General features: G+C 42.4%; 1 protein-coding gene across 14 annotated transcripts in view; it reads left to right on the top strand.

Moving 5' to 3' along the window:
• The window catches only part of ptprk (protein tyrosine phosphatase receptor type K), a 103,490-nt gene that overhangs the window by 37,603 nt on the left and 49,005 nt on the right, over window positions 1-16,882 (top strand). For all 14 annotated transcript variants that reach the window (XM_046373844.1, XM_046373850.1, XM_046373853.1 and 11 more), the window contains 5 exons: window positions 3,440-3,562; window positions 10,375-10,535; window positions 11,529-11,580; window positions 11,662-11,720; window positions 16,061-16,142. In XM_046373844.1, the coding sequence (XP_046229800.1) occupies window positions 3,440-3,562; window positions 10,375-10,535; window positions 11,529-11,580; window positions 11,662-11,720; window positions 16,061-16,142 (477 nt within the window). The remainder of the gene's footprint in view (window positions 1-3,439; window positions 3,563-10,374; window positions 10,536-11,528; window positions 11,581-11,661; window positions 11,721-16,060; window positions 16,143-16,882) is intronic.

Below are 16,882 nucleotides of genomic sequence, written 5' to 3' on the forward strand. Positions count from 1 at the left end.
GTTAACTGAGAATGTGGGCGAGCTAGCGTGAGGTTTGCGTTTGTGTGTGTGTGTGTGTGTGTGTGTGTGTGCCGACAGCCTTGCACATTATTTGGCTTGTGCAGACCCCTCTTTCCAGCAGAGATACGCACATAAACATGAACATACAGCTAATTTGTTTGGTATGTTAGCAGCGGAAAGCAGCGAGTCTATCGGAGGTGTGCAGTCGAGAAGAGGGGGCTGCCCTGTGATTGAGAAATGTTCTTTTAAAACAGTCGGCAAATTGGAATTTAAAACAAGGACATGTTTTTCTCCACTGCTAAGCCAAGGCAAAATACCTCCTCTACCACAGCACTGTATCAGAGTATGACTCTGTGTGTGTGTGTGTGTGTGTGTGTGAAGCCCTCAGCACATATTTTAAACATGGCTGGTTGAAATCCAATTTTGCTTTACACTGTATACTGCTTTCACTAGGTGGAATTCCAGGGAAAAAGAAGTTTTGAAACTAAATAAATGGAGGCTCTGTATGTATTTTGTATCTTCAGTGAGGTTAAACAAGGCCAAATGATTGCTGTAGCGAGTACCCCAAGGCCAAGTGTCTCGGCAGTGTCAAAACAACAGCCAAACAGTTTATCACTTAAATGAAACACGCAGAATTTTTACACCAAACTGCTGCTCGCACATACTAAAAGTGGTGTCACATTTTAGCTTAGTAGCAGCCGTGAGCACAACACCCCAGTCAATGAGCAGGGAATAAACGATGCGTCACTTCGCTTTTTACATAGGATCAGTTGAGTTTAATGGAATTCACTCTCCCACCATTAGTGTAATTGTGTTTGTCTCTTACTTTCATTAAAAATAACTTACACACAACTGACATTGAACTTCCTGAACGGTTGCTGTGAGTTTCACCTGCCTTCTAGTACGAGGAAGGTTAGTAACAAAAAACTACCAACAGCACCGAGAAACTCATCAACATGCCATGTGATACACTATATAGACAAAAGTATCCAGACATACCTGTTTATGAGGCCGTTGGGCTCGGCCCCTTACTTCCAGTGAAGGGAAATCTTAATGTTTCTGCACACCAAGACATTTTGGACAATGCTATGCTTCCAACACCTTTGGGATGAACTGTAACAGAGATTGTGAGCCAGGCCTTTTGCTCCAACATCAGTGTCTGACTTCACAAATGCTCTATTTTTGTCCATGTTGTGTATTTAGCATGGAGTGTTTAGCTATATAATTAACTGTCTCCTGTTATTTCACATATACAAGCTTACTGGCTTGTAGCTGCAGTATATTCCCATACACATGCACCCCAGAGTCACACACTCTGCTCTTTTAACCCATGCAGAGAGAGCAACCTGACAGCAAGATGTAACCTGACACACACACTGTGGGGGGACAGGAAGTCATGGGGTACTTCACACAGACACACACACACAGTATAATTTGATTCTGTGCATCCAAGTTGAGTTTATAATGTTTATAATGGAGTTGTTTGAAGTATAAAAATGCACGTTGCTGTGCTATACTGTGTGCCCTCTGCATGTCCCGTCTTTTTTTTTTTTTGACATTGTGACCAGAGGTAACTTGCTGTAACAAAGACTTAATTGAATTGAATGGGGCTGAAGTGAATTGCACGAAGAGAGGCTGGTTTAAAGGATGACGCCGAGAGGAATGTGATCCAGTGCATCTCCGAGGCTGTGAGTCACAGCCAGTCGTACAGCCGGCAGCCGAAGACAGTCGCTTAGTTTGATGTTAACTTGTTTCTCCTCCGGCGGCGGCTGTCACCTCTCGGTATCCCTCTGTAGTGGGAGCTCAGATCAGTGGGGTATCTGAGGGCCTGTCGTTCTGCTCTCCATCACAGCCGCCGCCGCTCGCTCTAGGACACAGGTAGCGAAGCTGCAGCGCTAACTGAGCGCTAGGAGGATCTGTGCTGCTGCCAGTGCTGGTTGCTGATGGTGCGTCATGGTGGTGGCTTGCTCATGTGCACCTTCTCTCTTAGCAGTTTCTTGTGGTTGTGGATGTTGTATAAATATGAGCATCTTGGCGTTAAGGTTTGCTGCTCTTTCATGACTTCCAATCTGTAGAAAACTCAAGGTGCTGCCGTATGAGAATGTATATGTGAAAATCTGCACATTTAGCTGAATAAAATAATTTTAGCAAATTTGATGTGGCCGTCTTTCAACTGCACCGGTTGCTGTATTGTTATTTCTGTGCTAAGGTTGAACGGAGCTTTGGCTAGAGCTGAGTGATAAATCACTTCAGCATTGATTTTGTGGTAAATGGCTTATTATCATCTTAAGTTTGGTTTTAATTGTGCTGCAATGATTGATTAATTAATTGATTGATGATCTAATTCACGGTGCCAGTAGAAATGAGTCCCCTATGACAATAAACTGACTGTCTTTTGGATGTTAAGTGAGACAAATGATCGGCAAAATAATCAATAATGAAAATAATGTTTAGTTGCAGCCCTAATTATTATAACACTGAGACACATTTTAAAATGTCCAAAGAGTTTGCTTTGCTAATTTGAGGGCTGTTGCTCAACGCGGGAAGGAAATTGTACTTTTACTTTTTGTGTAAAAGTGTCCCTGAATTATGAATAGTGATCTCCACATCATATTGTTTCATTGAAATCAAAGTATTTGTGTGATGAAATGACAACATAGTTCAGTTTGTCAGTATAACTCAGTTGTTCCTTCCCGTTTATCTATTTTACTTATGAACATGCTCTCTGTGTATTTGTATCTATTTGCAGGCTGCAGTGATTGTGCGTATCACGGTATATCGGTATCATAAAACAAAGCATCCAAGATTTTATCCTTATCACCCAGTCCTACTTTAGCCAATGTCAAGAGTCCTGCTTTAGCCACTAACTATCAGTGACTTGAATCAGATGGCACCGTGGCTTTTCTTAGCCATATCTCTTCTAGCCATTTTATTAACACAAGCCGTGCATCACTTGTAGGTCAATGAATCAGATAGCTAGCAGTGGCCCGCATGCCATTTCTATCAGCAATATTGCCAGTACAAGCCACATATCACTGCAAGTTGATTATATCAGTTGGCCGTCGGGGACAAGTGGCGTCTCTCTGTATTAGAGCGACTTCCTGTTTAAGCAGGGCCACAGGCGGCCAGCTCACACATGGTTGTCCTGAGGCTGTGGTGATGGGCTCAGATGATCAGCTGAAGGCCCTGATGGTTGAGTCAGAGGTGATCCTGACTGGCCTTGAGTGATGACTGTTGGAGCTCAGACTCCTGGTGGTTTGTTAATGAGCTGAGACAGAGGCATGCACACAAAAACAACACACAGGGTAAAAAAAACCCAAAAGTTTTACTGGATAAGATCACAGAAGAGCTCATGCTGCATGAAAAAGATTGTGTTAATTCAGTCAATAATCACAGATCCTGTGAGGTGAGCTAAATCCTACTGTGTTGCTCTTTGCAGGGAGCTGCACGTTTGACGAGGGCTTCTCTCAGTGTGATTACCAGCAGGATCCCTACGATGACTTTGACTGGACACACATCAACACCCAGGAAGTGCCGTACGTCTCGCCAGATCTGCCCCAAGGTGAGACTTAATTTCATTTCTCCTGTCTCTTTCATGCACATCTTGAGGAGGAAAGTACCCAAGTATCTTTACTTAATTGCTGTACAAGTACAGGTTTGATGCGCTTGAGTTTTTCCCTTTTATGCTTGTGCTTCCACTCCACTACATTTCAGAGGGAACTGTTGCCACTTTTATTCTACCACACTCATTTTCTTTTATAAAACAACACACGATAAGTTTTAAAAAAAATAGCTGTGTCAAGTTGGAACCCTTTGTGATGTTTCAGCTCCACCAATCAACATCTCAAAACATCTCAGGTGGTTTCATTAATGGAACTGCTTGATTTCATGTAGTGAAGAACTTGTGCTCATTTCCCCTCCAATTTGTCATTTTGGGGCATTTTTTTGTATAACCAGGAATTTTTCATACTTTTTAGTTTGAATGCAGGACTTCTTTTTACCCCCCCCCCCCCCTCTTTTCTCTCCTTTTACTTCTTTACATTGTTTTCTTGGTACTTTAACTTAAATGAATGATCTGAGTTTTCTTCCACCAAGATATCCTCTCCTCTCCTCTCCTCTGCTCTTTAATCAGTTGTTTTTTTCTCCGTGATGATGATGAAGGGGAAATTAAATCTTTCTGCCTCAGGGCTGAGGGTCTAATTAACAGAATATGAGGTCATTAATCAACGGCAGGGAACAGGGAAGGTTGCCTACTTTACAATGTTAAAAGCAAAATGTTTTACACTAACCAGCTATGCAGTGTTGAGACACTGCTGGCTTTACAAAGTTAAAACCGCAGAGAGAATGTTAACTGGTTTATGAACAACAGGGCTAACGCCAACGAGGAAACCACAAACACGCTTAAGTTTCTTAATTTCTTTTATCCATTCCTCTTTCCTTTCCTTTTCTTTCCTCTAGCATCCTCTCATCTCCCCTTCCTTTGTTTTCTCTCGTCCTCTCTTGTCTGCTTTTTCTCTCCTTTTGGCTCCTATCCTCCCCTTCCTTTTCATTCCCTATTCTCTTGTCTCCTTTCCCCTCATCTCCTCTTTTTATTTTTTCTTTCCTTATCCCCAGGTCTCCTTGCCCTTCTTTTCTTTTCCCATCCTTTCATCTTTTTTAGCTCTCTTTTCCTCTTCTGTCCTTTTCTCTTGCCTCCCATCGTCTGCGCTCATCTTCTTTCGCCATATCTCCCTTCATCTCCTCTCCTTTCTTTTCCTATTCATCAGCCAACCAATGAATCGCTCTGTTGCTAGTCTCCTTTCACCTCTGACCTCTTCTCTTCTCAGTTCCTCTCTTTCTGTTCCTTTTCTTTCCTTTCGCTGTACCCTCTCTCTCCTTATCCTCGTATCTCCTCTCCCCTCCTCCTCTGTTGTGGAAGATTATGACTTTGTTGTCATGACAATGTGATGCCATTATTTAGCTCCTATGCTTATCATCTTGACAACCCTCCCTCACTGACATTTAGAGAAAGGTTCAGTTCAACACCAGCTCTTTACGATTCTCACACGGACACACACACATTTACACCAGAAATGTGTATGTGTGTGTGTGTGTGTGTGTGTATGCGTGGGTGCGCGTGTGTCTGTCTGCTGTCTGGTGCATGTGGTCTTGACTCAGACAGGTGCGAGGGTGGGCTGCCTTGCCCAATGGTACGGAGCCAATGTCTAGCATTTAGTGTTATTAATACCGATCGGTGTCACTGTGCAGAGTGGTCAGAGTTGGCGGTTTGAAGAGGTTAAGTACCTTGCCCAAGAACTGAGTGAGTTGATGCCTGAAGTAGCATAGCATTAACTTCCTCTTGAAGCTAGTGAACTGAGCGGGGGCACAGGGATGGCAGTCCAGGTTAATGGTTTGGAGATGTTGATTGCTAAAGAGGGGTTCAGAGTGTTGCCTAAAGGTATGCGGGGGCACTGAGTGACATTTGATGTGTTAATAATGCCAGCAGGGTGTGGGACACTGGTGCGGTGGATGGAAAACAAGGTTGCCGGAGGGGATTACAGATGCAGCACCTGGCTAGGTTTTGTATTTGGAAGAAATAGTAGGGAATGGTTGACGGGTTGAGTTAGTAGCTGGAAAGCCTTGCCCAGGGATGTGCTGGTAATGTCTGTTATTAGGATTGTTTTCTCAGGCAATCCTCGCCACCAGGAATTTAGAAGTACTCCAGTTTGGATAGCTGCAGTCTCCTCTAGGGCATGGCATGATTTACAGCACAGGCACTAAACCTTTTTGCTTTTGACCCCTGCAAACAAAGACCCCCCCCCCCCCCCCGTTTAAGGGGGAGCTGTGAAGAGTATTTGGCATCTGAAAGACCTCTGGGAGTGAGTTTATTTTGCTGATTAGTAGTTCAGAGGGTTATATATTTTCAAAGGTATTGGCAGAAGAAAAGAAGTCATCTCAGGGCTTTATGCGGAATCGTTTTAGAGTCACTGGATAGCTCAGCCAACAATTATACTTTTGTTTCTTATTACCCACATTGATTTGTCACAGTTCCCTAATCACCATTTACACTCAACGCATTATTGAGTATGGATGGATGGTTTGGCAGTTTTCATAATAGAGATAAAACTATTCTATGTAATCTCTGTGGGGGTTGATGTTGGCACTAGCCACCATGGCAGGGTTTAGATGCTACGGTGGCAATGTGCGTCATGCCAGCTAAACATTCATGGGCTGGGGCTCCGTGGCTCAGTGGACTGAAGCAGATACTCTCGACTCATAATGTTGTCAGCCAGTACCACTCTAAACCTATTTGGCATGCAATTCGATCTATGTTTCTCTCTTTCCTCTTGGTCCTCTTTCCACAGTGTACTCTCCAACAAGGGAGGAGAAGTAAGGCACTCAAACTGCAGTTGGTGTAAAGTTTGTCTTATACAATAATGCAAAAAATGACACGTCAGAGGCAGGTTTCTAAAAACAGTGAGGTGAAAATTATTCCACAGTGTGTGAATTTTTAGCTGGGAGATTGGGATGAAGAGCGGCAATTAGTTAGTTAGTCTCATCATGGAATACACACTGAGGAAACACAAGCAGTCTGGTGCACGCAGTACTTTAAAAACCAAATGAAATGATCCCAAAATCAGCTCCTTTTGTTCCTGTGCGGGCGTGTGTGTTTCACTGAGGAATCCAGAAGGTTGTCATCTATTTTGTATCCCACCTAATTTGGTTGGTACCATAAAAAGCTGAAAGTTAAGCTCGCCCATTAGCAGCTATCCCAACAGCAGGACGTTGCTGTTTTGCTGAAGAATACAACCCTCTGCCTACCACACTGCTGCTGCTGCTGCTGTTGTTATGTGACATATCTAGGTCTTAAGGCTGTCACAGGGCGTATTTTTAGCCTCATCGTTATATTCTGTCGTCATTCTATTAGCGGCCATTTTAGACTTTGGCAGTTCAAAGACATCAGCCATTTTAGAAACTGGCAGACTTCAGGTGTCAGATGTTCTTGGCATCACAGGGTCTGCTTTACTAGTATGGGTGTTGTATCAGTTTCATGTACCATCAACCTTTTATTACTCATGTTTTCCAGGGCTGCTTGCAACTCAGATTAGATTTGGTGATGTTATTGTGCTGTCCCTCGAGGTTTTGAGTATTTTTAAAACATCACTGCATGTTATTTCAGTAACCAAGCAGGAGTAAAAGTATAAAATGTTGGACATTGCTGTTCGCCCCCCCACAATATTGTTCTGCTATTTTTACCCTTACCTAATCCACTTGTTGTTATTTTGCAGCAGGCAGCATTATGGCAGCTAAAGGTTATATTTTTCGCCTTGGTGTGTGTCTGTGTGTGTGTTGTGACATATCTGGGTCTCTGACAGATAGGAGTATTTTGGCTGGCACACCATCTTGGCAGCCATCTTAAAAGGCGCGTTTCTCATGTCATATGACAGTGACATCCATCGTGTGTTCATTTTGGATGGATTTAGATTACAGATTTGGTGATGGAGAACAGTGCCGTGGCCCAGTCTTATTTTCCCGATCTGACTGGCTGTAGTCCAGTTTGGATGGTCTCATTTTCTGTCTTGGTGACATCCAGAACCAGGAAGTAGGATTATTCTAATACTGCTGTGGCTCTCTCTCTGTGTGTGTGTGTGTGTGTGTGTGTGTAGAGGCAATGATGGTGGGGTGGCAATAACAGAGAAAAGGAAGAGAAGATAGATCAAGACAGAGGAAGGCCCAATCCAATAACATGGATACAGTGTTTGGTTTTGAAAAGCTGCTCTGTGTGTGTGAGTGTGTGTGTGTGTGTGTGTGTGTGTGTGTGTGTGTGTGTGTGTGTGTGTGTGTGTGTGTGTGTGTGTGTCGCTCTCACTCTCGTTAGCGTGCGCTAGCTGAAAGCCCATTATGCACTGCTGTATTCTGCAGAGGAAAGTGTTTTCTCGCAGTAGATTAGCTAAACAATAAGTGATAATCACTTATAGTCCTGCAGCTCGCTGTATAGAGCGCACTGTATGGTGTCATATGCAAACTGAATTAACCAGTTAGGACGGAAGGCTGTGTTTGTTTAACTGGAGCAAAGATGCTGTGTTGGATTATACTGCGTTGAATACAATGTATGTATTATGTTCTGTTCTGTTCCTTTCTAATCTATTCGACAGAGTTCTGCTTTGTTCTGCTATACTCTGTTCTAATCTGTTGTGTTGTTGTGCTCTGTTCTGTTTTCTGTTCTATTCTGTTCAGGGCTATGACTAATCATGTCCTGCTTTTCATTCTTGATACATGTATCAATAATTATTTCAGTAAATTGACTAATCACTTAGCTTATAAAATGTAAGAAAATAATGGAAAAGTACCCAGGACAGTTTGCCAGGGTGACAATGTGACAATGTAAAATAGCAGCAAATCCTCACGTTTAGGAAGCTGAAACCAGCATATGTTCAGATTTTTTTTCCTCAAGATGTGACTTGTGATTTATATCGCAGTTAATCGGTGTGTTGTTTCAGCTCTAGTTCTATTCAACTCGATTCTACAGATAACATTAAACGCTATCATGGCCTCCTTCTCCCTGTTTGCTGTGAAGTGCTGTGAGATCAGACGTCAGGCAGGAAAGGATCACCTTTCATCATATTTCACTGGAACAACATCTGGTTGAGGTCTGAGCTGATTACTGGAACATCTGGACGGGCTAACTGACTGCCCTGTCAGCACACTCACATTACGTATTATTTCCTGCAGTCAACTCCGCTGTGACAGTAGGCAGAAGAATAAATCCGATGCACATTTGCTGAGAACGTTCTCCTGTCATATTAGAAGAACAAAGCTAATGGTTTCATGTTTGAACGGAGCAACGAGATTAGCAACACAACGCAACGAGAAACAGAAAAACACCAAAGCCAAATGAATAAAATAAAATAAATAAATAAAAAAAGCCAAAGCCAAACGACAGACATGAAAAATGCAGCTAATCATGTGACCCTGCTGGGTAGCTGCAGGTAATCATATACTGCAAAGTGTGGAAAGATGGTTGATGATGGTTAAATAGCCCACGCCAGCTGCAGTGACTGGTATCAATACGGCACGCCGTTTTGGCTGCAAACTGGCCACTTTACATTTTAATCAAGTTTCAGGGCATAAACAGGGACGGGGAACAAATAGAAGAGAAGGTGGGCGAAAGGAGTGCAGGAGAAGAAAGAAAATAGTGTAATTTCATAAGGATGAGGAACATAAAAGCAAGAAATAGCTTTTCTCTTCTTTTCTCTTTCCCATTTCCTGTGTTTATTTGTTGTTCCCTCGCTGAGAAAAGGCCCCACTACCACAAAGGAGAAACAAATGACACAGACATAGGAACAGGGGTTTGTTTCATGTGTCTGGGGGGGACTGATGACTGATTTTTTTTATTTTTTTGCTGTAAGCCCAAAAGGAAGGAGAGGAGGGAGAAACAGAAGTGAGTAAAAAACATGCAACATAAAGGGAAAGAACAAAGCTTGTTCTTAGGGTTTTGTTCCCATGACAGAAAACTCACTGCTTGAAAGTGTCAAAGAGGGAAAAAAGCCAAATTCACATGTTGGAGTTTAATAAATAATTCTCCGGACTCACAGTGTTATCACAGGAGAATGTGCTGGTTTCCTGGTTGGCTTACTGCAATATGCCCTGGTCTACACTGGAGTGAACACACACACACACACACACACACACACACACAGAGAGAGAGAGAGAGAGATGTAATATTACCAGTTATCAGGGATGAAAAGAAAATTGTAAGGGATCATGTAGAGATTCAAGAATTTTTACTTGTCCCACGCTCACCAGAGGATGAACAGTGGCATTTAAAGTGACAAGCATCACAAGATACAACCTGTAAAACAAAACACTAAATATTAACTAATTAAGACAACAAAACCAGAATATGCAGTATGTAATAGATGCCAGAGGGTTTGAATTAGATAAGCTACTCACCTGACAAGTGGGATTAAACAACCTGCAAGGAGAGGAGAATAATTCAATGTAATTCAATATGGAAGTTAGATTATCAAAAATAGAAAAACAGTGGAAATGGGTGGAAAAAACACTGTAATTTTCCACCTCACAGAACTGCTGCTGTAGCTTTCTGTCTCAGTTGGTTTACTCATGTAGGTGCATGTAGCCCAGGCAGTGGGCATACATCCTGCTGCTTGGCAAGTCCGGTCATACCACTCATTGTGTCTGCACACTAACTACCCCCTCAGAGGGCACCATCGCTAGTCTGTTCAAGCAGCGAAATTTTAGCAGGTATGCAGCGCACAGGCACAAACAGCTGCAAACAGAAACGAGCTGATTCACCTTGGACCTGATCCACCTGGAAATACTTGTGAATTTGCTTTGTGTTTGGTGACCCCCGTCCTTGTCTCTTGCGTCCAGGTTCCTACATGTACGTGGACGTCTCTCAGTATGACATTGGGGAGAAGGCCAGGTTTCAGCTGCCAGTCATGAAGGAGAATGACACGCACTGTATCGACTTCAACTATCTCCTCACCAGCCCCGACGGCTCCAGCCCCGGCACTCTCAACGTCCTGGTGAAGGTAATGAGAAAAAGCACGATTATCTGTATGAGGCTGATTGTCAAATGGTTTTTCCTTCCCAGTAAACTTTCAGTCCTTACCTTTTTGAGACATTAATATTGAAACTGTAAACAAACAAAACAGCTTCTGTTTCTTCATTGGCTTCTACAGTTTACACTGTCAGGCAGAGTTTTGATTTCATGCAAGCGATGCAGCTGGCGTGTGATGCCGAGTTTGTGTGAAGTTGCCCAAATCAGCTGCAACAATTGCATTTGAGATGAAAAAGAGTTTTAAAATCAATCTTTGCATTTAAATTATTAATGTAGGATTCTGTTACGGGATGAACTCAGGAGGTAGAGCAAGTCGGGCACTCATCAGAAGGTCGGTGCTCAATCCCCAACTCCAACTGCACGTCAAAGATACCGAACCCCAAATTTCTCTTGATGGCCTTTCCATGAGAGCATATGTGTGGGTGAATGTGGCGTGTGTTGTAAGGCAGTCAGCAGACCAGAAAAGAGACACATAAATGCAAGTCGATCGAAAAAACTCCATTCCCTCCTCCCTGTCGCTGGCTGTTTCCACAACACTCCTGTCTTCTCATCCTCAGCTTTCTTACAATTTGTGGAAGTTTTTAGAAAACACTTTAACAGAAGATTGCCATTTTACTGGCCCTGTCATTTCCTGGTTCTGAGCAGCAGGGGAGCAGTAGGAGTTGGAATACTGCCCTTCAGTCTGATGACTCAAAGTCAAGCCCACATTACTGTAAAAATCTTCCCTGCCGTCCCCGAGGCGGTGGTGGAGTGATGACCTTGTTGACAGGGATGAGTACAAAAACATGACCTACAGTGTTTTATAATCTATGCCATTATTATCATTATTATTATTATTATTTTGTAATATATACATCCCAGTGTAGTGGAAAGGAAGCCTACCTGAGTGCATTATGTAACGCGGCTATAAGTTTTGAGGTTCTTTTTTGTGTGACTGACCTGTTCTGCGTTGAATTATTTTTAGGTGAACAAAGGTCCACTGGCCAACCCTATTTGGAATGTCACATCCTACACTGGTAAAGACTGACTCGGAGCATCTCTCAAAATCTCCTTTCATGATTTTATTTGCTTGTGTTGATCGTAATGTTGTCTTTCAGGTAAAGACTGGCTGAAAGCCGAACTCGCCGTCTCCACTTTTTGGCCCAATGAATATCAGGTAACTCTATTAAATACAAAACCCGTGTTAATGCGTGATTCCTGTATTCCCCCTTGTGTTCATGTGAATACTCAAACACCACACACACAGAAATACAAGCGCATACACATGCTGTGAGGCTATCGGCTGATTTATTTGTGTTGACTGAGGCTCAGGAGGTGAAGATCAGGCTAGAAAGAGAGTGAAAAAATTAGAGGTGTGTGTGTGTCTTTGTGTGTGTTTGCATGCATGGGGGTGTGTCACCATGATCGACACTGATGTTGTTGTATCTTACATCTTGTTGTATTTTTAATGAGCCCCTCTCTGACACTGTCACCGTAGAGGTAGAAAGGATTGCAGGACCGCACAGGTGGGTTCATTCTGCTGTTCACGTGTGTGCGTATGTTTCTTTTTCTTTCTTCAGTCAGTGTGCTCTTGTGTGTCTGTTGGCTGGTACTGACAGACGTGTGCATGTTGTTGGATTGCTTGTCTCTGAATGTCCTAGCAGGCATACATATACACACACACTGATCGTGCTAACACACAGCCTGGGGACCCTGTAATATTACTGTAAGGCGAAGTGTGAAAGCATCCTCCAAATGGCCCATCTGGAGCCCAAATGGCCCACAGTGACTCTGTGAGGAGATCACCAGCATGAAATTCGTGTGTCAACATGTTTTAATTGAACATAATCATCCTGGTTTGCTGAGGCTTATGTCGGTTTTTCAGGCTATGAAACAGGTTATTGGATTTGAGGTTATGAAGCTATTTTTTTCATGTTCAAACATGTTTCTGTGTTAGCACTTTAGCTTGAGCTGTAATGAAGCTGGGTTCACCAGGGGAAGGCTGGCACATGCACACCCCTGTAGTCAAGTATTGATGAGCACACGACAGGCACACACACATACGCCCACATAGCAATATGTAGTTGGACCTTACAGTTGTAGTCTTTGTTTATTTGTTCTTGTCATAAGTAGAAATATCTCTAAAAATCCTTGTTTTGTCATCTAAAATGTGAAGAATTTGTGTTTTTCTAGTGTTTTCTGGTAGCAAAAGTAATATTTTGGGTTTTGCAGTGTTGGATGGGCATTTAAAAAATTCTCTTCAGCTCTATGCTAAACTGCCGTTGAAGTTTTACAGATTGATAATCAAAATTATCATTCAATGTAGCTCTTCACCTTATTGTCTTATGAAGTTCAGGGTGTGTGGCCCCGGCAATATTGTTTTCCTCAGCTGTTAGAGATCCCCCTGCTGTTTTTTTCCTTGCCAGATTAACATTTATTACCTTAAGCTTCAAAGTGCAGCTTTCTCGCAAAACGATGACGAAGTCAAATTACAATGTGTTAAGAATAAGCAGATGACATTTCTCACGACTGAGAGGATTCAAACTCTCCCTGCCTGGCGACTTGAACATTCTTGATTCAGTGGCCATATGTGCGTACATCAAAGTGATATATACGATGGGCTGATAAGAGGATGTACGCTGTCGTCCAACCCTGCTCCGGAGTGATTATGTGTCAGTCCTCAGCCCTCAGCGTTTCAGGGTAGCTTTGCCCATGTGAGAACTTGTAAAAGCTATCAGTAATCTTGCCTCACTCTGGTGGTACAGCCGGTCAGCGATGGTTTCACTTTGGGTCACATTGGATCCATGAATCAGGTAGTGCAAACAGTCTCATAGTTGATAATTAAACTCTACAAAGAAAACAAAATGAGCAACGACTTGGATTCAGGCTGCAGTGACCCCAGCCATGCTGGAAATAATTTAAAGTTAACTTTCTGAAATACATGATCATTAACGTGGAAATAATCTTGAGACTACGTACAAAAGTCAGACTTGAGTCATGACACCAGTGAATCACAGCTTACTTGTGACTTTCAAGTTTATGTTATAACGATTTAAAGATTAAAGTCCCTGAATATTAAAAATAATAAGACATTTTCTCTGCCCTAATGCTGTCATTTATTCCAAAGCATTCGTAACCTGGTCATAAACTGTGTTGCGCTGTTGCTCCTCTTATACATTGTTATATCACATAGTATTCTATTTACGATTTAGCTGTATAAAATGACATCCAGGTATATAAATGACAGCCATGAGCCACGCACCATGAAAACATTAATATCAGTAATGTTTATTGAACAGGCTTGGTCTCTGCATGAGTTAAGACAGCTCCAATTATAATATTGTTTTTAATAATGAATAGTTTTTAATAATAAAGGACTACTTCAAAGTAATATTTTCTACAAAAACAGGACTTTTCAGGAAGATTACATAAATTTGCTCACAAATGAATAAGAAGTCATTAGGTCAAGTTATGGCTACCAAATCAAATGTGGTTATAATTAACATTCAACTATCTGCAGACTGGGGGAGCCAGCAGACAGACAGGCAGGTCTTCAGACGGACTGAGATGAAGGTATTAAAAGTCAGCTGATGACTTTCTGCTGTGCTCCGCAGTGAGCTACGAGTGAAAGATGATAGGAGCGAGAGACAAGACAGATTGGGAGTGGAGGGAGACATAGAGGGGGAGAGTGTGACAAGCAGGGGATGATAAGCTATGGGTAAACAGTTCACGGCAGATTTCCTCCTACAGGTGATGAATGACAACAACCGCTCACCCCCTCCCAACCCACCCACCTACCCACCCACCCCTCGCTCTCTTTCTACCTCTGTCTGCCTTTCTGATAGCAACCTCCACAACCTCCCTCCTCTCCTCTGTTCATTACAGAGCGCCTCTCTGAGTAAACACTGTTAGAAAACAGAGACTGCAAGCAGAAAGAGAGAGGGATCGGGGGGGAGGAATGGTGAGGAAGAGGGATGATGATGGAAGAAATAAAGATGAAGGGAGGGAGATGATGGGCTAACGTATGGCCGAGGAGGAGACTGGGAAGAAGAAGATGAGGATGAGGAGAGCAGTAAACATAAGCACCTGTTGAATGCATTAACAATGTGAAACAGAGAAAATAGAGAAGTGAGTTAGCAGTAGAAACAGCAACCACAGTGTGGTATAAAATCACAGCCAAGGCCTTCAATTTGACCGACACATTCAACATTATTTTTTTGCTTTTTTTTTTCCTTCTGTGTTTGTTGTGTTTTACTATACAAACAAATGAAGTCATAGCCTGCATAGCCTTGTTCAAATGTCAAAGCTTCACCATCTTAGCTTAGTAGGTTAGCATCCAACATTGAGCATGTGCTAAAAAGCAAGTACAGCTGACGCTCACAGTCAGCATTGCTAACGTGGCTAAAAGATGTCATAAATTTGTGAATTTTACTGTTTAAATGAACTTCTCAGCAGCCTATAAAGCAGATGTGGCAAAAGAAGTGAAGAGGAAAATGAAATGAAAACAGGGAGGGATGGCAAGGGAAAGAAAAACAAATAGATTCTCTCTCATTCTCTATCTTACCACATTTTAGTTTCATTACTTATTATCATTTCTGTGGCAGACATTTTATGTGAACCAAAGGAGATTACTCTGATCCAACAGGAAGTATCTCATTTATCCTTCCTGGCTTGTTGGCTAGAATGTATAAATCCAGCATCAGTCAGGATGGCAGCTTTGTGTTTATCCAGTTTAATGCACATCAATGGCAGCTGCCACTGACTTTCTGTCTTTCCCCTGACAACTTAGATTGGATCCATCTCTTTGATGGCAAATATACATGGTGTTAGTCTTACTTTGTAGCGTGCAGTTCACTCATAGCGCATCTGAAACACGACTCAGAGACGCAGTTTCTGACAACGTAACAACACTAAAGAGGGTTAATGATTTGGTGCCATAGAAGGTTTGTGATGTTCAAGATGAGCACTTGTGGGCTGTGCAAGTTTTGGTTTTCTCTTAAGAATGGCAGTGTTCATGTTTTTGCTGTTGTTGCATTTTGTGTTGTATTCTTGGGCGGTTCTATAGACTACTTTAACTATCTCTTCTGTGTTTAAAGACATACCATGCAGTATGTTTGTAAACACAACATTAGGTGATTCTGGAGAATTATAGTTGTTGAGTCTCATTCTCAGATCAGAAATAAGAAAATACAGGCAGAAATGAGAGTCTTTGCAGATGTGGACACCACCACACATGATCTCTCAGCCATATATTACTGAGACTGTTTTTGTCCAGTAAATCTGATTTTTAAAAAACACTAAAATAAGGCAACAAACAGATGAAAAACGTAATTTAAAAAAATATAGATTTTCATGCTTTTGGTTCTTTTGAATGTTTTATACCAAAGGTGTAAACAAACATCTTGAGACTGCCTGTTTAAATGAAGGATTATTATTTATTTATTTATTTTTTAAAAAGTGCTATTTAATAATGATAATAATGAAGACATTAACAGCAAAATCTCTTTCTTTTCTCAGGTCATTTTCGAAGCAGAGGTTTCGGACAGCAAAGCCGGCTTCATCGCCATTGATGACATTCAGGTGCTCAGCTACCCATGCGGTGAGTCATTAGCATGCCAGCAATTAGTCGTAGCTCGCTGAAGAGACGCTGATGGCTTTGGCCACTAATTAGACCGTACCTGGGATGGTTTCCTTTGCAGCTGAATGGGCAGATAAGTGGGAAGGTGACACAGGAGAGGAGGGATGCAGCGAGAGGAGAAAGATGTAGGAAAAAATGAGAGAAAAACGGAGGGAGAGATGGTGAGAAGGAGAAACAGAAAGGAAGAGGGAACAGGGAGAGAGTGAAGCGGGAATTGAGACAGTGTGAGGGCCGTCATAGAGAGAGAGAGACAATTCTGACCACTCAGCACTTTCTCTCTGTCTGTCTCTTTATGCACACACAGCCGCGCACACACACACACACACACACACATGGCGAACAGTGGCTGTCTTGTCTCATGGCGACAGGAAAGAGATGAGGACTGCGATCCATTTGATATTCTCCCTACGTCTCAAGTCTTCTTCTCTCCTTCGTCAAGTGTTTCCTTCTCGAGGCCAAAAAAAAAAAAAGGGTTGTGACGACAAACTATTACTGTTAATGGAGGGGTTTGTTGATCGAGAGCCATCGGCGGACTCCTGGAGGGTCCCTGTGCTGGAGAGGAAGCAATTACAACTCCGTTTGATCATCTGTCTAGGAGCTGCAGGACAATTTTGTTTCTTAATAGATTCTATCGATTACAAGTCATAAAAATAAACCGTCTTGTACCGTCTTCTTGTACAGTTTGTGAGGTCCCTTCGTCC

This window comes from Scatophagus argus, chromosome 19 (genome assembly GCF_020382885.2).
Source record: "Scatophagus argus isolate fScaArg1 chromosome 19, fScaArg1.pri, whole genome shotgun sequence".
NCBI lineage: Eukaryota > Metazoa > Chordata > Actinopteri > Scatophagidae > Scatophagus > Scatophagus argus.